General features: G+C 48.6%; 2 protein-coding genes across 2 annotated transcripts in view; one reads left to right on the plus strand and one right to left on the minus strand.

The window, feature by feature from the left end:
* LOC134092593 (low-density lipoprotein receptor-related protein 1-like) overlaps positions 1 to 22,490 on the plus strand; it is a 160,608-nt gene that overhangs the window by 106,063 nt on the left and 32,055 nt on the right. The window contains exons 28-41 of the mRNA XM_062545572.1: positions 2,929 to 3,060; positions 4,150 to 4,377; positions 5,277 to 5,451; positions 7,763 to 7,857; positions 8,458 to 8,607; positions 8,795 to 8,935; positions 9,327 to 9,452; positions 9,897 to 10,028; positions 10,360 to 10,494; positions 11,041 to 11,170; positions 11,475 to 11,601; positions 12,176 to 12,327; positions 12,813 to 12,937; positions 13,402 to 13,776. Of these exons, the coding sequence (XP_062401556.1) occupies positions 2,929 to 3,060; positions 4,150 to 4,377; positions 5,277 to 5,451; positions 7,763 to 7,857; positions 8,458 to 8,607; positions 8,795 to 8,935; positions 9,327 to 9,452; positions 9,897 to 10,028; positions 10,360 to 10,494; positions 11,041 to 11,170; positions 11,475 to 11,601; positions 12,176 to 12,327; positions 12,813 to 12,937; positions 13,402 to 13,776 (2,223 nt within the window). The remainder of the gene's footprint in view (positions 1 to 2,928; positions 3,061 to 4,149; positions 4,378 to 5,276; positions 5,452 to 7,762; positions 7,858 to 8,457; positions 8,608 to 8,794; positions 8,936 to 9,326; positions 9,453 to 9,896; positions 10,029 to 10,359; positions 10,495 to 11,040; positions 11,171 to 11,474; positions 11,602 to 12,175; positions 12,328 to 12,812; positions 12,938 to 13,401; positions 13,777 to 22,490) is intronic.
* LOC134092591 (delta-type opioid receptor) lies at positions 15,137 to 17,273 on the minus strand. The gene has a single exon (XM_062545571.1). It carries the CDS (start codon positions 16,902 to 16,904, stop codon positions 15,885 to 15,887), a length of 1,020 nt encoding a protein of 339 aa, XP_062401555.1. The 5' UTR covers positions 16,905 to 17,273; the 3' UTR covers positions 15,137 to 15,884.

Genomic DNA, 22,490 nt, shown 5'->3' on the forward strand with positions numbered 1-22,490 from the left:
ATCACCATAAAATACAATGAGATTGCCAATCCAGAAGGAATGTGAATATTCATTTGTGTACTCCAAGTGCCTAAGATTCAACTATTAAGAAAACAGTTTGTTTTTATTGAACAGAAATGTCCTGTTATTAATTTGGTTAAGTTTACTGTTTATTTGTAAATGTTAGTTGTGTGTATGGGTCACAGTCCTCCATCCCAAGGGAAGCCTTTTGGATCTTATCAGCCTTATGTGCCTCTGAAGCTATGCTTCTGTTGGGCTGCTGGAGCTGGTTACAGGTTGGTCCGTGTTGTTTTGTTTGCCATTCAGAGAGCCAGAACTGTGTAGGAACTAAGTAGATATTCAGAGCACTCGCTAAGATGTGCAGCTTGGTGACCTTGGAGGAGGATTTTGCTGAATTCAACAGAAAGTGTAATGATTGTATGATAATACTCCAGCAGACTAAATATACTCATGCAGGAATAATACCTCTTAAATCAAACTGGAAGAATGCACATGCAAAAATAACATCTCCTGATATAAGACATAAAAACTACACCTGCAAAACCATGGCAGGTGTTTGGGTTTGTTTTTGGTCTCCCTGACAAACAGAGGACCTGTTTACTGTCTGAAATGGAAACCTTTATTCTTTATTCCCCTCATGTGGACGGCATGTGCTTAATTACGGGCTAAGTCCTTGACTTAGTACACTGACTGAGTGAAAAGCCAAGTTGTGTGTCATGGCTGAAGTTGTTGACTCTCTGTAGCTCTGCCTGAGGGCGTCTATCTGGCTGTGTGGAGCCCCAGGTGTGTCTCGTCCTGCCAGACAGCACTCTCTGTTGACCCCTGACCTCATCATCTCATGACCCCCTCTGGATGTCCAGCCCAGGCCACCTCGGGGCAGTTAGCAGACCGGACGACACCCTGACACCTCATCATGTCCAGCAACAAGTCCGACTCTCCGACTCTCCGCCTCTCCGAGTGTGATCAGCGAGGGGATGTTCTTTTGACTGGTGCGAGCTGTTGTACTCCATTAGGCTCAGAGTGGTCTGGATGCGTGAGCGTAATGCCACACGGAGAGCTGTGCTTAACGCACCATCAGAGATGATCCCGGGCTGCCGAGAGCTCTCTTAATCTTCACACATCTAATGGAGCAGCATGTCTGCTACCTCTCAACGCCCGCTCTCCTTTAATTAGAGACGGCCAACACGCTCGGCTGCTGGTCTAGACAGCAAATGATTCCCACAGTAAACCATGGAAAACAGCAGGTCATCCTAATGCTCTCTGATTGTTGTGAAACGTTTTTAGAACGCAATGAATCCTGATGTTTTAGAAATTAATCAAGTACTGTAGTTTTATCGGACTGACATTTTTTATTCCAAACTGTAGCAGAACGTTCTACTTTGAATTTAAGTCCCAGTAATGATAAGAGACTACGAAATAGGAACATGAAGGCAAGTAAATTGTTTTTATTCCACCAGGGGAAATTAGATTGCAGCCAGGCGTTCAAAACACACAAATCAGAAAAAATAGAGCAATAATAGAACATTTAAAACAGATGTAAGGATATGTACTTGCGCTGTCTTTAACTGGAATGACCCTGTGACTGAAGCTATACATACTTTAGCATCCTTAGCGATCCAGAAGTAGTGTAGCATGCGGCTCATGTCTGTGTGAATGCTGCTTTAGGGAGCCGAGCTCTTGACCTTGGTGATGTTAGCATGCAGACCAAAGGTAAGGATGTACTGTTGCGCTCTAGATGGTGGTCTTTGTTAAACAGGTGCGTCAAAACAAAAGGATATCAGAAAAAGCAGGAAAATGCGTGCATGTCTGTGGTTGACTCAGTGCGAGCATTGAGAATAGCCTAATGGCTGGAACGTCTGCTCCCTTTCAGTAAAAATCTTCTTTGCAAAGACTTAAGTCTGCAATTTGTTCAGAGTGCAAACTTTTCCTGCTTAGCCTGAAGACAAGAATGTGGAAATTCACAGTTTGGAAGGCACCTTGGTTACTGGCTACAGGTGCAGATTAGCCCTGTGCATGTGGCCTATTTTATCTAGGCTATGGTTTTGAGACGTATTCTTTTTTTTGGGCCTCTTTTTATGCCTTTATTGATAGTGACAGTAGAGAGTGACAGGAAGCGAATGGGAGAAAGAGTGGGGATGGGATCCGGAAAGGACCACGGTGCGAGAATCGAACCCTGGTTGCCGGCGTGCGGTGCAGGTGCCCCAGCCAGTTGCGCCACAGCTGGGGCCTTGAGAAGTATTAAACGGGGCTTAATTGGTTCCTGCACTTCCTGTAGTTCCCTCCCTCTGCATGTCTACTGGGAGGAGAGGGGGGTTATGGGAGATGTGGCAAGGGACTGGCATGATTGACAGCTGGAGTTATCTGCCGTGTCAGAGAAGGGAGCGTTGAGGGGCCGAGGCCGTCGCCAGCGCTTATCGAGCAGGAAGCAGAAGATGGAGAGATGGCACCAGACAGCTGTTTACTCACACACTCACTCACTCGCACCACAGCACAACACCAGCAGGGTGAGATGGATTAACCCCCCCCCCCCAGTGATGGGGGTCGACCTGTCTGAGTGTGTATGGACTGTATGAGTGCTCACACGTCTCCCTCTTGCACAGTCTGCCACGTGTTGTTACTGCATCAAACATCTTCTGCGGTAGAAGAAAAGAAGCTGATGCCAATATCACATGCTCCATTGAAAACCCTTTAGTGGAAACTATGTGTTTGGCTATGAACATGGTCACAGCACTCTACTGATGTAGAGTGTTAGTAGCTCTCATTCTCACCCTGTCGGTCATTGTCTCCCACTATTATTCTGCCTTTAATCGTGTAATCGTATATTTTCTCTCTTTTCCCCTTTGTTCTCTCTCTCTCTCTCTCTCTCTCTCTCTCTCTCTCTCTCTCTCTCTCTCTCTCTCTCTCTCCCTCCCTCTCTCCTCCTCTCAGCCCCTAACCCATGTGCTGGTAATGACGGACTGGGACCGTGCTCCCACCTCTGCCTGATCAACTACAACCAGACTTTCGCCTGCGCCTGTCCCCACCTGATGCGCCTGGGACCAGACAGACACACCTGCTTCGGTAAGACCCTGTTGCCATGACGACAGTCTCTGCTTGCCTGTCGTCGTGATAACCACGTAGCCACCCATATCTGTGTAGCAACTCTGTCTGTAACTCTGAGTCCTGCGTGCTTTGCGATTTTTTTTCTTCTTCTCCTTCTTTGTAAACAAGGTTCTTGTATAAGTGGCCACTAAATGTAGAGCTGCTGCAAAGCCATTTGTTTGAGTGCAGCAATGCTCTCCAACCGTACATTAGCCTTGCACTGTCCATTATAGAGCTTTCTGCACACACATACTGGACACACACATACACACATACACGCAGACACGCATTCTTACACGTACACACACACACACACACACACACACACACGTACATGCAGTACATACATATACATGCATACATGCACACACGCACACACACACACATGCACACGCTGTCCCCGCAACACATTACCTGACAGGCTGGTCCACTGAATCTCTTGTCCCTCAACTCTGCTATCTTGCAGCCTTCATCATCCCTCAGTTCATTCATCTATCCCTCCCTCTCTCACTCCCTCAGTCACTCCCCTCCTCCCTTCCTCTCCCGTCTGTCAGCTCTGTTTGGGTTGGCATGAGTGGGATACAGGAGTTTACACAAAGCTCCTATCTCCTGCTGGATTCTGTCCAAAGTGTTCAACTGTGTGTGTGTGTGTGTGTGTGTGTGTGTGTGTGTGCGTGTGTGTGTCTGTCAGTGTGTGTGCTTGTATGGGAGTGCGCCTGTGAGTGCCTTCTAGTTAGCCTCTTATGTGCATCTATAGTGGTGTGTGTGTGTGTGTGTGTGTGTGTGTGTGTGTGCATCTATAGTGGTGTGTGTGTGTGTGTGTGTGTGTGTACTTAGACGCACTTTGGATCTTTGGGTATATTTGCACTGTACGTGTGTAGCTTACGGATGGCTTGGTGTGTGGAAAATATACAGTATGTGCTCCACACTTGCCATGGCATTCTATATGTACGTATGCATCGTGTGTGTGTGTGTGTACACGATGTCTTTGTAACATCACGGTCTGAATGCCTTGCTGCTGCACATTACCTTGGTGTGTGTTTTCTCACACACTCCTCGCCTGTGCAGAGTCTCGCCAGTTCCTGCTGTACGCGCGGCAGATCGAGATCCGCGGCGTGGACATCTACAACCCCTACTACAACTACATCATCTCCTTCACCGTGCCGGACATCGACAACGTCACCGTGGTGGACTACGACGCCCTGGAGCAGCGCATCTACTGGTCGGACGTCCGCACGCAGACCATCAAGCGCGCCTTCATCAACGGCACCGGCGTGGAGACCGTGGTGTCGGCCGGTAAGGTCCCGTGTGGGGTGTGGGGTCAGATATGGCCTGGCTGGCTCCGTTTGGAAGTGCTGTGAATTCTATTCCATTAATGCAGCTGAATAGGTAGAATATATGCAGCTGTATAGGTAGGATATACGCAGCTGTATAGGTAGAATATTCAGCAGTATTGGTAGGATATACTTAGCAGTATAGGTAGGATATACTCAGCAGTATAGGTAGGATATTCAGCAGTATAGGTAGGATATACAGTATGCAGCAGTATAGGTAGGACATATGCAGCTGTATAGGTACGATATATGCATCTGTATGCAGTATAGGTAGGATATATGCAGCAGTATAGGTGGGATATATGCAGCTGTATAGGTAGTATGCAGCAGTATAGGTAGGACATATGCAGCTGTATAGGTAGGATATATGCATCTGTATGCAGTATAGGTAGGATATATGCAGCAGTATAGGTGGGATATATGCAGCTGTATAGGTAGGATATATGCAGCAGTATATGTAGGATTAGGATATATGCAGCTGTATAAGCAGGGCTCCATTTATCACACCCCACAGCCTAAGCCATGCGCTGTGGACTAATACTGGTGAAACACTATTTCCTTTGTGTATGGAGAATTGCATCAAGGTGCTCTTAATCCTATCTGACTATGTGAACTATTAAAGCCTGTAGATCTCTGACTGGGATTAGCGCAGCTAGTACCCATTACCCAGCGGACAGCCGTATCCTGACTGGAACGTGGTCCACTTTAAGAGGCTTTTGCACAAACCCTTTCCTCCTCACATGTGCACATGTTCATGGACACTCTAGCTGTTGTCGTAATTGCACGCGTTCACCACCCCTGTGTAATTATTCTCGCTCGTAACGTTCTCTCACTTCCTCTGTTCTCCGACCGGTTCCTCAGACCTGCCCAATGCCCACGGCCTGGCGGTGGACTGGGTCTCTCGGAACCTTTTCTGGACCAGCTACGACGCCAACAAGAAGCAGATCAACGTGGCCCGTCTGGACGGCTCGTTCAAGAACGCGGTGATCCAGGGCCTGGACAAGCCTCACTGCCTGGTGCTGCACCCCATTCTAGGGTGAGGGTGTGGACACGCATGTGCGCGCGCACACACACACACACACACACACACACACACACACACACATACACACACACATACACATATACAACTCTCTAGCTAGACTATCCAGCTACTGTGGTCACACAGGCTCTCTCCCTTACACAGGCTCATAAACCTACTGTAAACACACACACACACACACACACACACACACACACACACACTCCTATGAGCCCTTATGTTGCTTCAGCTTCCTTAGCGTTGCTCTGTGTTTCCAGAGGCCAGATCACCTCTCCTCTGCCCTCCTCCCTCCCCTCCGTCTCCTCCATTGTTCCCCCTCTCCGCCTCTCCGCCTCTCCGCCTCTCTGTCTCCCTTCTCTCCTCGTCTCATTATACATGAGAAGGGAAATGCTCCCTCTACTGCTTCGTAAATCACCAACAGACTTTGTGGTGTGTGTGTGTGTGTGTGTGTGTATGCGTGTGTGTGTGTGTGTGTGTACCCAGCTTAAAGGAGATGTTTTCATGAAAAACGCCTCTTCGTTGTTTTTCTCTTTTCGTTTAATTTCTTCCCCTCTTTTAAAGACTTGCAGAGCTGAAGGAATGTTTCCAGCGTAGGCTTCTCTGGCGTAAGAGAAAATGAGAAGCAGATGCTGTGTGTGTGTGTGTGTGTGTGTGTGTGAGTGAGTGTGAGAGAGAGAGGGAGAGAGAGAGAGAGAGAGAGAGAGAGAAACTGGCTGTTGTGTATATTTGTGTGTACACACATGTGTGTACGTGTGTGTGTGTGTGTGTGTGTGTGTGTGTGTGTGTGTGTGTGTGTGTGTGTGTACTATATGTGTGTGTGCGCTTCTACTATTTTGAGATTCATTTTACCGTGTGTGTTCACTGCACTTATTTGAAAGGAAACAGAGGGAGGTGGGTAGGTTGAAGGGGGGTAGTGAGTGGATTTAAATGCCACCCCCTGCGTAGATCTACACACACATACACACACACTCTCTCTCTCTCTCTCACACACACACACACACACACTCACAGAGGTAGACTTAAGCAAACACATGGACAACGGCAGATAAACAAAGAGTCCAAATGAATGGGGAAAGAGCGCACACACAGTCTATCAAGCAGGCGATCACGCCCACAGTTACACATAAACACGCATAAACAAGCAGCCCAGAAATAGCAACAAGTATAAATGAAGGAACACCCTCACACACTCTCACACACACACCACACATCTCTCTCTCTCTCACACACACACACACACACACACACATCTCTCACACACATACACACACACACACACACACACACACACACACATACACACACACACACACAGAGCACATGTGGAGACCAGTCCAATCTATTGACTTAAGCTATTGAAAACCTTTCTCTCTCTCTCTCTCTCTCCCCCCTCTCTTTTCCCTCTCTTTCTCTGTGTGAGTGTGGGTGTGGGTGTGTGTGCGTGTGTGAGTGTGAGAGAGAGAGACAGCATTGTGAGAATGTTATGTGCACCTGAGTGTATACATAATTCAGAGCGTGAGCGATGAAGACTCACGGCAGAGAGAGGCACAGTGCATCTGCTTAAGTGGGAGGCTATAGCGCGCCACACACACACACACACACACACACACACTCCGGAGGAAGCACTGGAGCTGCTGCATTGGCACTGTCTCACACCACCTCTAGTCTCTACACACACACTGTGCCCTGCGCAGCTCTCTCTGTGTGGCATTCTGAGCCAATCCGCTTCGCCGCTGAACTAAATTACCCCTGACCTCCGCTTCTCCAGACCTGGTTGCCAGTAGTTACAGTACGTTGCTGTGAAGCGAATGTACTGAGGCAGAATAAAAGAGAGAGATAAGCAGGCAGAACCCCCCCACTTGTTTATCTCTCCTCTCCCTATAGAGAGTATGGACGAGGAATATAGAATGTGTTTTTCCATAAGCTCGGGGCACTGTGTGTGTGTGTGTACTTGAAAGGCAAGGGGCATCAGCGCTGGTCTTCATGCACTGCACAGAGCACATGGAAACGTGCCATGCGTCTGATGCAAGACTTAAGGTGGAGAGGCACACTGTTGCATGTTGCCCAGAGCAAAACAGCCAACAGCCTCTCTCTCTCTCTGTTTCTCCTTCTCTTTCTCTCTCTCTCTCTCTCTCGTCCTCCTTCCCTTTCTCCCTCCTTTCATGGTCTTTCTCTCTTTCTTTACTCTCCATCCTTCTCTGCCTCACATTGTTTTTGTTCATTCCCTTTCTCTCGTTTTCTATTTCCCTATGTCCCCCCCCCCCCCCCCCCTCTCTCTCTCTCTCCCTTTCTTCTCATCTTGTAGAAAGCTCTACTGGACGGACGGAGACAACATCAGCATGGCAAACACAGACGGTAGCAACCGCAGTGTCCTCTTCACCAATCAGAAAGCCCCAGTGGGTGAGTGGCCCTGACATCATGACCAATCAGCATCAGCCCAAAGTAACACTGGCTTTGACAGAAGTTGGAACAGCAAACTCTACTCCACATGTAGCAGGCTTGTAGAGTGTCTCATGGAATTGCGCCCTCTACTGTCTTGGAGGCTGATTTCAATAACAGCCTTGATTGAATTAGCATATTCTGCAGGATCAACGATGCATTTGATTTGATCAATGCTTATTTGATATGTTCTATGCTATGATGATGGTACATCTTGAACTAATTATCTTTTAACTATTTTTTTGTTCTCATAATAAAAGTCTAGTTAAAACATGTCAATTAATATCCAGAAATCCAAATGAAAATCATTTCATGTCAGTATTTGTATTATGCTCACTATTGAGGTCACTGTGTCATGTATATAACGGTGAGAATTGCCGTCACTTCTAAATGCTCAGACACATGCATGAACGCATTTCTGAGGCAAATGAGTGCTATGAATGTGTATCCATGTCTCATCCATCTCTGTGTGTGTGTGTGTGTGTGTGTGTGTGTGTGTGTGTGTGTGTGTCTGTGTGTGTCTGTGTGTGTCTGTGTGTGTGTGTGTGTGTGTCCTGACAGGTCTATCTATTGACTTTCATGCGGAGCACCTGTACTGGGTGAGCACGGGCAACAACACCATCAACCGCTGCAAGCTGGACGGCTCCGACTTCGAGGTGCTGGAGGGCATGAAGGGCAAACTTAGCAAGGCCTCCGCCCTCGCCATCATGGGTAAGGGCGTGTGTGTGTGTTTGTTTGTACCTATTGTGTGCGTGTGTGTGTGTTTGTACCTATTGTGTGCGTGGACATGTGTGTGTCCATGTGGACATGTTGTTTACTCCACTATTATGATGTGTTGGTGTGGACTGTGCTGGTGTATTGGTCCTGATGTTGCGTTGTGATGTGTTGCGTTGCCCAGGTGATAAGCTGTGGTGGGCAGATCAAGGCACTGAACAGATAGGCACGTGTGACAAGAGTGACGGAGGAAACTGGAAGGTCCTCCGCAACAACACCTCCCCAATGATGCACATGAAGATCTACAATGAGACCATACAGACAGGTGTGTGTGTGTGTGTGTGTGTGTGTGTGTGTGTGTGTGTCTGTCTGTCTGTCTGTCTGTCTGTCTGTCTGTCTGTCTGTCTGTCTGTCTGTCTGTCTGTCTGTCTGTCTGTCTGTCTGTCTGTCTGTCTGTCTGTCTGTCTGTCTGTCTGTCTGTCTGTCTGTCTGTCTGTCTGTCTGTCTGTCTGTGTGTGAGAGAATGGAAGAGTGAGATTCAAAGAGGGCCGTGTTTGTCGTACCCATACCTTGTCCAGCCCATTGTTATAATCATTCAGTCATGTCCTTTAGTCTGTCTGGTCAGGTTTGTTCTAGTCTGTTGTATATTGTGTATATTTGTTTATTTGTTACACATGTGTTTTCATATATTGTGTGTGTGTGTGTGTGCGCGTCAGGTTCAAACATGTGCAGTAACAACAATGGTGACTGCTCCCAGCTATGCCTCCCCACCTCCCCCACCACCAGAGCCTGCATGTGCACTGCCGGCTACAGCCTCAAGAGCGGCCAGCAGTCATGTGAAGGTAGCAAACGCACACACACACACACACTCTGTCTCTCTCTCTCTCTCTTTCTATCTCTATCTCTTTCTCTATCTCTCTCTCTCTCTCTCACTCACACACACACACACACACACACACACACACACACTTACAGTATGTACATATACACATACAGTACAGACGCACATGCACGTAGCTGTACACTCACACACACACAAAAACAAGACACACATACTAGTGAATATTAACATAGACATTTGTACACCCATGAAAACTGAACCATTTACACACACTCGTGTATTCAGAACAAAAACATAAAAACAAAAACAAAAACATAACATACAGACCCGCAAATACACAAACGGTCATCCCAGGAGCAGGTGTGCAGGGCTGAGGAGCGCACGCTGTAGTTTCAGACAGGCACAGCCAAGTCTCAACTCTGTGCAATGTTTTGTTTGGCCGCAGGCGTGGGCTCCTTCCTGCTGTACTCGGTGCACGAGGGCATCCGTGGCATCCCGCTGGACCCCGCGGACAAGTCCGACGCTCTCGTGCCCGTGTCGGGGACCTCGCTCGCCGTCGGCATCGACTTCCACGCCGGTACGCCACGTTGTGGAGAATTGTGCATTTACACTATAAAGATATCGTAATACATTATGATTATTTGTTTGTTTATTGATTATTCAAAATCTCAAAGAGCAAGTGTGGCATTTCTACTGTATGTCGTCTTAGAGATTCATTTTTTTAGAGTTTAGAAGTTAGCCCATTAAGATTATTTGTTTATTTATTGATTATTCAAGGTCTTAAAGAGAAAGTCTAGTATTTCTATGTCATCATTCAGAAATGGGCTACTTTGTGTCCACTCTGCATGGGACTCTTCTGTATTTGACCTTTGACCTTTGACCTTTGACCTTTGACCTTTGACCTGTAGAGAACGACACCATCTACTGGGTGGACATGGGCCTGAGCACCATCAGCAGGGCCAAGAGGGACCAGACGTGGAGGGAGGACGTGGTCACCAACGGCATCGGCCGCGTGGAGGGCATCGCTGTGGACTGGATAGCAGGTGTGTGTCTGGGCTGGAAGAAGATCCCACGTGGATACGCGTGAACACACACAGGCTTGTTCACTCACTCACACACACACACACCCACACTCTTACTTTAACATGTTCGCAAACTCTCAACAGAACACACACAAACACGCACACACACTTCACTTCAAACAGAAATGGTTTCATTTATTCACTCTAAACTAAAATATGCACACACACAAATACACACACACACACACGCACACACACACACACACACACACACACACACACACAAATACACACACATTCTTACTTTTAAACATTCTCAGACTCTTACAGAATGCACACAAACACGCACTCACACTTAACTTCAGACAGGAACAGCCTCATTTATTTATTCACTAAATTAAAACACATATGCCCACACACACACACACACACAGCTCATCACAGTTGCACTGAGACGGCACGGACCAGGTGAGGACGGTGTCAATCTGCCACTGTGTGGGCAGTGCTGGTCAGCATCTCTGGTCTCCTCTCTCCTCCTCATTGTCCTCTCCACACCGCTCTCCCCAGGCAACATCTACTGGACGGACCAGGGCTTTGATGTGATCGAGGTGGCCCGCCTCAACGGCTCCTTCCGCTATGTGGTCATCTCCCAGGGGCTGGACAAGCCCCGGGCCATCACCGTCCACCCAGAGAAAGGGTGAGGCGCTGGGCGATGGGTCACTTCTGTCTTCTCCATTCTTCATTCTCTCTCTCTCTCTCTCTCTTTCTCTCTCCCTCCCTTTGTCTTTCTTTCTTCCCTCCGTTAAAAAGTGCTCAGATGTATTTGGGTCTGTTTCTGTCTGGCATACCTTGGCTCATATGTGCCTGTTACCATCGATGTTGTCATCTTGTCTGAATCTGTTGACTTGAGCATTTTCATTGTGTGTGTATTTGTTGAGACTGCATGTTTTTGTGCATATGTGCAGTTGTTCTTACTGCTGGTTTGTGTGTGTGTGTAACAGGTACCTTTTCTGGACTGAATGGGGTCAGTACCCGCGTATTGAGAGGTCTCGTCTGGACGGCACACAGAGGGCAGTTCTGGTCAATGTCAGCATCAGCTGGCCGAACGGCATCTCCATCGACTACCAGGTACACACACACACACACACACACACACACACACACACACACACACACACACACACACACACACACACAACGGTTTCCCTCCCATCCTGGCACGATTTGCTTGTTACTCTGGAATGCCCTGCGACCATTAATCGATATGGACCTGCTGCCTCTCCATTGATTAGTAAGTACACACTCAGGCATGCACACGCACGCTAATGCATTCTCACCTCTCAAGCTAACATATCGAATTGCTCTGCCTGCCAGCACAAACACACACATGCACACACACACACACTCACTCTCTCTCTCTCTCTCTCACTCATTCATTCATTCATTCACTCACTCACTCTCTCTCACACACACACACACACACACACACACACACATATTATACAGACAGACACACACACACACACACACAAATATGTTATATACACACACACACACACACACACACACACGTATATACATATATTTCTTTGTGTGTTTGAGTGCACTGTGTGTGAGAACAGATTCATTTATTGATTGTTGAACTCTTAAGACCCACAGCAGTATGGTGCGTGTGTGAGCTCTCTCTGTTGTGTTTTCACAGGACGGTCTGCTGTACTGGTGTGACGCTCGCACGGACAAAATCGAGCGCATCAACCTGGAGACCGGAGAGAACCGGGAGGTGGTGCTCAACAGCAACAACATGGACATGTTCTCCGTGTCTGTGTTTGAGAGCTACATCTACTGGAGCGACAGGTCTGTGTATGTGTGTTTGTATAGGGTCGGCTGGGTTTGCTTGTGTCGGTGTTGGTGTTGATGTTTGTGTTTGTGTTTGTGTTTGTGGTAGCAACCTTCCACAGCATCAACTGCAGAATTGGGTAAGACTTCATTTGAAGGGGTCTACATAAGGGTGACATGTAACCATTAATGAGACATTATTGATGTTTATGACTGTTGTCGTAATGTGTCATTCGTTTTTTGGAATGTTACACGTCACCCTTTTATGTAGACCCTCTCAAATAAAGTGTTACCCAGAATTGTTTCCAACATGAGAGAGCACTAGAAGTCCTATCGATTTCGAAAACAGAAGTTTGTGCATATGGATTTGAATCCAGATCAGGAGTGCTTGATGTTTGCTTAAACCCTGGGCTATCTAGTGCTGTGCGGTGCCGTGAGGTGCTTTAATGTGCGTTTAACCTGTGCTTAAGTGGTGTTGATATTGAATCAAATACCCTCTGTAGGACCCATGCCAACGGCTCCATTAAGAGAGGAAACAAAGACAACGCCACGGAGTCCATCTCCCTGAGGACTGGCATCGGTGTGCAGCTCAAAGACATCAAGGTCTTCAACCGCGCCAGGCAGCAGGGTAAGGACCACATACTGTATCTCAGGGAGGAAAAAATGTCGAATGTTGGTCAGATATTTTACCATTAATTACTATGGAACTGTCTGTGACCAAGAAGTATGACAGAAAAAGGGCAATGCTGTTCAATTTGTATTTGTATTTGTATTTGTATTTGTTCTTTATACTGTACTGTATACTGTCACAGTACATTTACATCTAGTGTATGTCTGCTCATATTCTTTATTACCTTCGTATGCTAATGAATACCTGCTAGTGACATCGGCCCTGTCAGTCTAACAGTTTTGGACATGTGCCATGTACCTGCGTATAATGAAAATACAAGAGTGGCATTTTTCATTTCTCTCCGCTAACTCGATTAATCCCAACAGCTCAATTAAGCTAATTAAGTCAGTGCACTGGATGCATTGTTCTGTGTGCCGGATGATTGACAGAGCAGATAATGGTGTCTGGGGTCTTTTTCTCAGGAACCAACGTGTGCAAAGACAACAACGGCGGGTGCCAGCAGCTCTGCCTTTTCCGCGGCAACGGGCAGCGCACCTGTGCCTGCGCCCACGGCATGCTGGCGGAGGACGGCAGCAGCTGCCGCGACTACGACGGCTACCTGCTCTACTCGGAGCGGACCATCCTGAAGAGCGTGCACCTGTCGGACGAGAACAACCTCAACGCGCCCATCAAGCCGTTCGAGGACCCCGACCACATGAAGAACGTCATCGCGCTGACCTTCGACTACCGGGGCGGCGGCGGCAAGGGCGCCAACCGCGTCTTCTTCAGCGACATCCACTTCGGCAACATCCAGCAGATCAACGACGACGGCTCCGACCGCAAGACCGTGGTGGACAGTGAGTGTTTGTTTTTTTCCTTTCCGGCCTCGAACTAAACACACGTCGCGGCCTCAAACTAAACACACGCACACGTTGAGATGTGACTCAACTTTCCTCCTCTCTGCTGTTGTCTTGCATTTCCTGTCTTTCTCTGTCTCTGTCGTTTCTCCTCCCCTCTCTATTCTCTTCATTTTCCAGTTCTTTATTCCTCCCCTCTCTATTCTCTTCATTCTCCAGTTCTTTATTCCTCCCCTCTCTATTCTCTTCATCCATCCAGTTCCCGCATGTCAGTGTTTGTTTACAGGCTTCCTCTCTCCCTCGTCTGATTGCTCGTCTGACACGTCTGAGTGCTCTGTCCGTCTCCCTGCTTGTCTGACTCACCAGCGACTGGTGGAGTGGTGCGCTGGCATTCTGTCTGAGGAGTGCTGCGCGGGCCTGAGAGTGGCACAGCAGAGCGGGCCTCATGGCATGTCTCATGGCATGTTTACCTACAGTACACAGCCTGCCAGAGCGCGTGTGTGGACATTCTGACTGCTCAATAATACAGAAAGCCTGGTGCTTTTTGGGGTTGTGCGGGCAGATTCACCAAAGGTTGCTCTGAGCTCTCTTTGTCTTTTCTCTCTCTGTCTCTCTCTGTGTCTCCTCTCTCTTCCCCACACACACAATCATACTTTCTCGTTCTCTCTCCCAGTGTCTCTCTCTCCTCCTCTCTCTCATATACACACACACACACGTTATCTCTCACTCTGTGCCTCTCTTACCTTGTGAAGCATCAATATTTCATGAAAGGCTCAAGGCTGTGTTGTCGAGAGTGCACAAACACAAGAGAAGCAGCACCCAAAGCAGAGTTGGGAAAAGGGCTGCTTAATGAGCCCACAGCTGGGAAGGCTCACTCACAAAAGCTCTTCAATATGTGTGTGTGTGTGTGTGTGTGTGTGTGTGTGAGAAAGACCGAGAGAGCTGTCTGAAGTCACAGCCAGTTCTTTTATATTTCCTTTGAAAATAAACAGGTTATTTTCTCATCGAGCCCCTCTTTGGCATACATTCACAAACAAAGACTACAAACAAATCAGCAAGTTCTTCCTTTGTCTTTATGGAAAGTTGGTCGGACATGAAGTGCGTGTGTGAGTGTGTGTGTGTGTGTGTGTGTGTGTGTGTGTGTGTGTGTGTGTGTCCGGAACATGCTGTAATAAGGGGAATATCTAGAAAGCCAAATCATTTTGAACATGGAAAGTCTTTTAAATACTTCCACATGGTGTTGTTGGAGATTCAGTAGCCTACTGCAAACCATTAGTTTGTGCAGGCTCTGTGTTATTGCCGTAATTCTTCTGCCCGTGTGCATTTTAGTGTTGGCGCTATAAAAGGACACACTAACGCACAATGGAATATTATCTTTATTTTCAGGCTGTTGTTGGCTACAGCCACGCCCTACACAACGTGATTAACTGTAACCGAACAGTCAGGTCATCTTTTCCCACCTTTAGCGGAGACGCTACAGTAAATCAGACAACACACACACACACACACACACACACACACACACACACACACACACACACACACACACACACACACACACACACACACACACACACACTACCCAAAGTTGTGCACATCTGATGACTGCACTCACCATGGTGAACTTGAACACAGCATCATCCCAATGAGAATAAAGTGACATGATGAAGTGACTGTTCTATTTCATTTCTTCTGACCGCCAGAGGCGGTGCTTTCAGCACCTGGATATCCATCACACGTACGTGTAGGTCGAGTGTTTTTATCAACAAAGTCACCTGTGACCTGGGTGACGTCTGCCCTGTGCGCCGGCACAAAAGGCAGGTCAACCCAGGATACGACCTCTTGGCAATCTTCTCGTGGATATTCCGAGTGACTGCCAAGCTCTGGCGGTCATCCGAAATTCATAGAACCGTGGTTATATGCATAACCTTCGTTTACTGCTCTACTGTTCTGTGTTCGTCGTGCTGCAGAGGTCTTTGAATTGTGGAAGACTTTATCAGATTATCAGAACAAGTTTTTGTTAGTAGGTTTATTTTAGTAGGCTAATACTGTAAGCATGTGTTCAAAAGTCCTTTCTTTGGAAGACTCCAGGTTTTCAGCCTGGTCCGTCACACAAATCGGTCCTTACAGCTCCTCCGGCCCAGCTCTGTGAGTTCCTTCCGGAACTTTTGGGACATGAAGCTGTAGAGGATGGGATTGGCCACGGTGGCGGAGGTGGCCATGACGCGGGCGAACGTGGCGAACCCCCCGTGGCGCGGGGCGGTGCCGGTCACGGTGGCGTCGTCCGCCAGCTGGGCGAACATGAAGCCGTAGGACGGTAGCCAGCACAGGGCGAAGGCCACCACCAGCAACGCCGACGTTTGGGTCACCTGGCTCTGGTAGCGCTCGAGTCGGTCCACCGTGGTCTGCCGCAGCCGGGTCCGGCGCAGGAAGACGTAGATGCGCCCGTACGCCACGGCGATGACCCCGAGGGGCAGCGCGAACGCCAGCAGGAAGTGGCACACGCCGTACGCCACCTGGCCCTCGGGCGACAGGAAGTTGAAGCAGACGAGGTCCCGCGGGCGCTCCCGCACGACGTCGGCGCCGGAGTCCAGCGTGCGCCAGGTGAACTGCGGCGCCGCCAGGGCGGCGGCGGGCGCCCAGAGGGCGGCGGCGGCCATCTTGACGCGGCGGGCGTCCCTGCACCAGCGGTAGGCCTTCGCCGGGCGCGCCACGATGAGGTAGCGGGCGACGGCCAGCGCGGCGAGCGTGAAGGCGCTGGCGGAGGTGCACGCCGCGCCGAGGAAGCCCATCAGCTTGCACGCGGCCGAGCCGAACGGCCAGTGCCCCGTCGCTATGGCGACCGTGTGGAAGGGCAGGCAGGCGAGCAGGAGCAGGTCGGCGGCGCTGAGCGACAGCAGGAGGGTGTCCGTGGCCTGGCCGCTCGCCGATCCCGCCGGTCCGCTCCCGTTGGTCGCCCCGCCACCTCCTCGTCCCCTCTGTTTCCGGGACAGGATGAGGATGACCAGTGAGTGTCCCAGAATACCGGTCACCAGGATGAGGGTGTCCAGAATGGGCACCACCACCCGTTCCACCAACCCTACCTCCGCCCTGGAGAGATTCACTAAGGGCCCTGTAATGTTATCCATCACGGCCAGGTTACACCTGCCCACACCTGTCTGCCAACCTCCGACTCTGTCCTCGATCAGCTCCTGCTTCTAGACTATCCATGCAGAGTGTTATCTGAAGTCATTCTGGTTGTAAATTTTCACGGGCCGTTTTTTTTCGCAGGCCTATAAACACTTCTCTGTCTAAAGTCTAAACTCTTACCTAAGATCCAGTCTTGAAGGCAGTGCAGTCTTTCGTGTGTAAGCAGTCCTGCGTTTACAAGCGATTTTTACTGAGCTTCACCCGAGCGACACTGGGCGTGCAGTGTGCCACTAGTCATGGAATTAGTCCCTTGAGTCACTTCCTTTGAATTGATCTGGAGTCAATTTCTTTGACGCCAGCAGTCCAGCATTAAGTTTAATATTTAATGTGTAAGTCATAATCCTAACATCTACATACCAGCACTCCCACGCACTGATTTACTCCCGCTATAAAACTGCTCCCCTCGCTCAATAGTGGGAGCGTTCAGACATTGTTCTGTTGCAAAAGCGGTAGCTCAGTCATACACACATAAAAGTGCACATTCGGTTAACAGGCAAGTCAGGTCGTAGTTTTCTCTTTGTGTGTGTGTGTGTGTGTGTGTGTGTGTGTGTGTGTGTGGTGTGTGTGTGTGTGTGTAGTCTTTCACCAGTCTTGCACTCCTAACCTCCCGGACGTGAGTAACTTTTGAAGCTCCTCCAGTGTCCACATTCGGCGGTCAAATCACGGCGGCTTCAGTCGAAAATAATCCGGCCGGTCCGGCAATCAGCGGGACTCTTGTTCTCCCTTCAGCGAGTGGGAAAGCTACCCTGCCTCTGTCCTCGGGCGCTGATTCCATGGAAGCCTGGGGCTGTGCCGTGGTGAATGCTGATCACCGCTCCAATCAGCCCTTTCTAAACGCTGTGTTTTCTTCCTCCCCCATCCCTTGTCGAGTGCCAGAAGATATGGATGGGGGCCGGTGGAGGGGTGAAGGGAGCGGGTGGGAGGGTGTGGCCAGATCTCTGCCCGACCAGGTAGTCACTCGGTTAGTCCTGTGCACGTCTGAGGGCATCGCCAGACTGATTGTCCGCGATCGGCCAGTCACACACACACACAGGGGTTGGGAGAGAGCTGAAAGGCAAGGGAGGGAACTGGGAGATTGGAAAGAGCAGGGACGAGATTACGGGCGTCCTTTGAACTCTTGGACTGTGTTTGTGTGTGTGTGTGAGTGTGTGTGTGTGTGTGTGTCAGCTTGAACGAGCGAGAGAGCTCTGTTTGGTTTGTTCACCAGGCGATTGCAGATGGGAAGGTTACAGTACTACTGTTCTGCAGATCAATACATTCCTGAAAGTCAGAAATGCCTTCTACTATCCCATGTGACTTGTAGAAGCTGTGTGTGTGAGTGTGTGTAGGTGTGTGTGTGTGTGTGTGTGTGTGTGTGTGTGTGTGTGTGTGTGTGTGTGTGGGTGTGTGTGGGTGTGGGTGTGTGCGCGCGTGTGCGTGTGCATGTGCATTAGGTCTGATTAGGTCTCTGGTATGGTCTAGGTTAAAACAGGGCACAGTGACAGTAATTTACAGAGCCTCTGTTATATGTTGTTTACTTAACATGGCCAAGGTTGAATTAGAGATGGCCATTTTTCAAAGACAAGCAGAATGTATATGTTGTGATACAGCCTCAGCACACACACTGTGTGAACAATAAAGATAGGCTTTGCCTGTTGCCTTGGGTAGTAAACTACTGCCTCTGAACAGATCACAACCATAAACCTGCTGTTTTCAGTCTTGTGTGTGTGTGTGTGTGTGTGTGTGTGTGTGTGTGTGTGTGTGTAAGTGTGAGAGAGTGTGTGTGCATGTTTGAAGAAAAAACACTTTTAACAGACCATTAACACAAAAGACGTCTACAGGAAAGGAATATCTGCAATCAGTCACTTACGTATTTAAACTTCAACACCTCATCAATGTGTGTGACCAACAAAAACAGGGAAAAGAAAATAGTGCCAACATTAAACCACCAAAAAGAGCCATCTGATATGGCCAAATTACAGAAAGTATGTACAGTTTGGTGGGGGTTTTGTGTGTAATTCAACCATTTCCTTTTAAAAGAAAAAGCAAGAAATACCACTTAAGTATCACCTTGACTGGCCCTTCCATGGTGGTGCTATGCTCACTGTGGCTAGTAGTGATGTATGTATCCCACCCTTATTTCACCACACCAGTGTATTCTTTCATCATGTTTGGGTAAGTTTGGAGCATTCACAGCCTCATAGTTCAGCCTTTTCTCATGGACTGTGTGTTCACATGGACGGCGGAAAACCTCAGTCCGATTCCCCGCTGTGGGTTTGGAGTGTTGTCTCCATCTAGGCCTAATTTCCACATTAGAGAGCCAATGTTGCCCAATACCCATTAGCGCCATGCTAATTTCCACACCGGAATGCCAATGTTGCCGTTAGCCCAGTACCCATTAGCACGGCGCTAATCATCTCTTGTGAGCTGTGTCTCCGGCTGCATTGTGGGATGCCCATCAGAGGAGGGGTGGTGGAGGGCCTCTCCCACTGCTCAGTGGACTGCGGTCGCTGGGCGATCCGGGTGGAGGGTCTGCTCTGGCCAACTGTCCTCCCAAAGGCAATGGCTTTTATGTGCGTCCAAAACCACCGTTTTGTCTGGAATAACATCCATGCGTGAGAAATCGGCTGCCTCAAGGAGGTGGCGTCCGGCCGGGAGAGAGGGAGAGAACGAGAGAGAGAGAGGGAGAGAGAGAGATATAGAGAGTGGAAGGAAGAGATAATGTGAGTGTGTGTAGCTTTCTAGAAACCTCTCTGGGTCCAAAGTTTGCTCATTAGGTTGATATGAGTGGGTATTAAATGGGCTTGTATTCTCTCTCTCTTTCTTTCTTTCTCTCTCTTTGTTTTCTTTCCTTCTTTCTTTCTTTCTTTTTTCTCTCTGTCTTTCTCTCTTTCTTTCTTTCTTTCTCTCTCTCTCCCTCTAGTGCTCCTCCAGCTTTGGCTGCAGGCCTCAGGCCTATGTGCCCAGAGTGGGAGGAAAGGAGAGGGTGATAGGGTGAGAGGAAAATAGCAGAGCTGGCTGTGTGTGTGGGTGTGTTTGTGTGTGTGTGTGTGTGTTTGTGTGGGAGGGTGTGCGTGTGTGTGTGTGTGTGTGTGTGTGTGTGTGTGTGTGTGTGTGGGTGTGTGTGGGTGTGGGTGTGTGCGCGCGTGTGCGTGTGCATGTGCATTAGGTCTGATTAGGTCTCTGGTATGGTCTAGGTTAAAACAGGGCACAGTGACAGTAATTTACAGAGCCTCTGTTATATGTTGTTTACTTAACATGGCCAAGGTTGAATTAGAGATGGCCATTTTTCAAAGACAAGCAGAATGTATATGTTGTGATACAGCCTCAGCACACACACTGTGTGAACAATAAAGATAGGCTTTGCCTGTTGCCTTGGGTAGTAAACTACTGCCTCTGAACAGATCACAACCATAAACCTGCTGTTTTCAGTCTTGTGTGTGTGTGTGTGTGTGTGTGTGTGTGTGTGTGTGTGTGTGTAAGTGTGAGAGAGTGTGTGTGCATGTTTGAAGAAAAAACACTTTTAACAGACCATTAACACAAAAGACGTCTACAGGAAAGGAATATCTGCAATCAGTCACTTACGTATTTAAACTTCAACACCTCATCAATGTGTGTGACCAACAAAAACAGGGAAAAGAAAATAGTGCCAACATTAAACCACCAAAAAGAGCCATCTGATATGGCCAAATTACAGAAAGTATGTACAGTTTGGTGGGGGTTTTGTGTGTAATTCAACCATTTCCTTTTAAAAGAAAAAGCAAGAAATACCACTTAAGTATCACCTTGACTGGCCCTTCCATGGTGGTGCTATGCTCACTGTGGCTAGTAGTGATGTATGTATCCCACCCTTATTTCACCACACCAGTGTATTCTTTCATCATGTTTGGGTAAGTTTGGAGCATTCACAGCCTCATAGTTCAGCCTTTTCTCATGGACTGTGTGTTCACATGGACGGCGGAAAACCTCAGTCCGATTCCCCGCTGTGGGTTTGGAGTGTTGTCTCCATCTAGGCCTAATTTCCACATTAGAGAGCCAATGTTGCCCAATACCCATTAGCGCCATGCTAATTTCCACACCGGAATGCCAATGTTGCCGTTAGCCCAGTACCCATTAGCACGGCGCTAATCATCTCTTGTGAGCTGTGTCTCCGGCTGCATTGTGGGATGCCCATCAGAGGAGGGGTGGTGGAGGGCCTCTCCCACTGCTCAGTGGACTGCGGTCGCTGGGCGATCCGGGTGGAGGGTCTGCTCTGGCCAACTGTCCTCCCAAAGGCAATGGCTTTTATGTGCGTCCAAAACCACCGTTTTGTCTGGAATAACATCCATGCGTGAGAAATCGGCTGCCTCAAGGAGGTGGCGTCCGGCCGGGAGAGAGGGAGAGAACGAGAGAGAGAGAGGGAGAGAGAGAGATATAGAGAGTGGAAGGAAGAGATAATGTGAGTGTGTGTAGCTTTCTAGAAACCTCTCTGGGTCCAAAGTTTGCTCATTAGGTTGATATGAGTGGGTATTAAATGGGCTTGTATTCTCTCTCTCTTTCTTTCTTTCTCTCTCTTTGTTTTCTTTCCTTCTTTCTTTCTTTCTTTTTTCTCTCTGTCTTTCTCTCTTTCTTTCTTTCTTTCTCTCTCTCTCCCTCTAGTGCTCCTCCAGCTTTGGCTGCAGGCCTCAGGCCTATGTGCCCAGAGTGGGAGGAAAGGAGAGGGTGATAGGGTGAGAGGAAAATAGCAGAGCTGGCTGTGTGTGTGGGTGTGTTTGTGTGTGTGTGTGTGTGTTTGTGTGGGAGGGTGTGCGTGTGTGTGTGTGTGTGTGTGTGTGTGTGTGTGTGTGTGTGTGTGTGGGAGGGTGTGCGTGTGTGTGTGTGTGTGTGTGTGTGTGTGTGTGTGTGTGTGTGTGTGTGTGTGTTGTGGAGAGCAGTGAGAAGGCCCAGGCCTTATGCTCAACTCGTACTCTCACTGACAGTCACGTAGCAGGCCTGCTCCCTATGGGTTAACTCACTCCAGATCAACAGCGTGTGTGTGTGTGTGTGTGTGTGTGTGTGTGTGTGTGTGTGTGTGTGTGTGTGTGTGTGTGTGTGTGTGTGTGTGTGTGTGTGTGTGTGTGTGTGTGTGTGTGTGTGTGTGTGTGTGTGTGTGTGAGAGATGACTAACACTGAGCTGTCATGTCCTAGTTGGCATGACCCGACCGCCTCCCTCTCTTGCTGCAGTCAAAGTGCTACTGACGTTCTCACACACATCTGCGAGTGACCACACACTCCTCCTCTCCCTTTCTCTCTCTTCCTTTTACACTCTTCCTTCCTTTCCTTTCTTCTGTCTGTTCCTCCTACGTCTGCTGCTGCTTGTGTACAGTCGACTCCCGATCTCCTCACACCAGCTGAAGGACCGCACCATTATAGTTCACCGTCATTTCCCGACTGTTAGCCGCAGCTTCGACTGATTTTGATTGTGGAAAATTCCTTCAGCTATGAGGTTAATACATGGGGACAGCTAATGTGGCATTGATATGATTTTGTTTCTTTGAACTTGCATAAAACACTGTCCTGTGGCTTAT

The sequence above is a fragment of the Sardina pilchardus genome, chromosome 9 (assembly GCF_963854185.1).
Source record: "Sardina pilchardus chromosome 9, fSarPil1.1, whole genome shotgun sequence".
NCBI lineage: Eukaryota > Metazoa > Chordata > Actinopteri > Clupeiformes > Clupeidae > Sardina > Sardina pilchardus.

What these genes read in the sequence shown, in the direction of transcription:
- LOC134092591 (XM_062545571.1), bottom strand. Translation starts at nt 16,904, where the DNA reads ATGGATAACATTACAGGGCCCTTAGTGAATCTCTCCAGGGCGGAGGTA.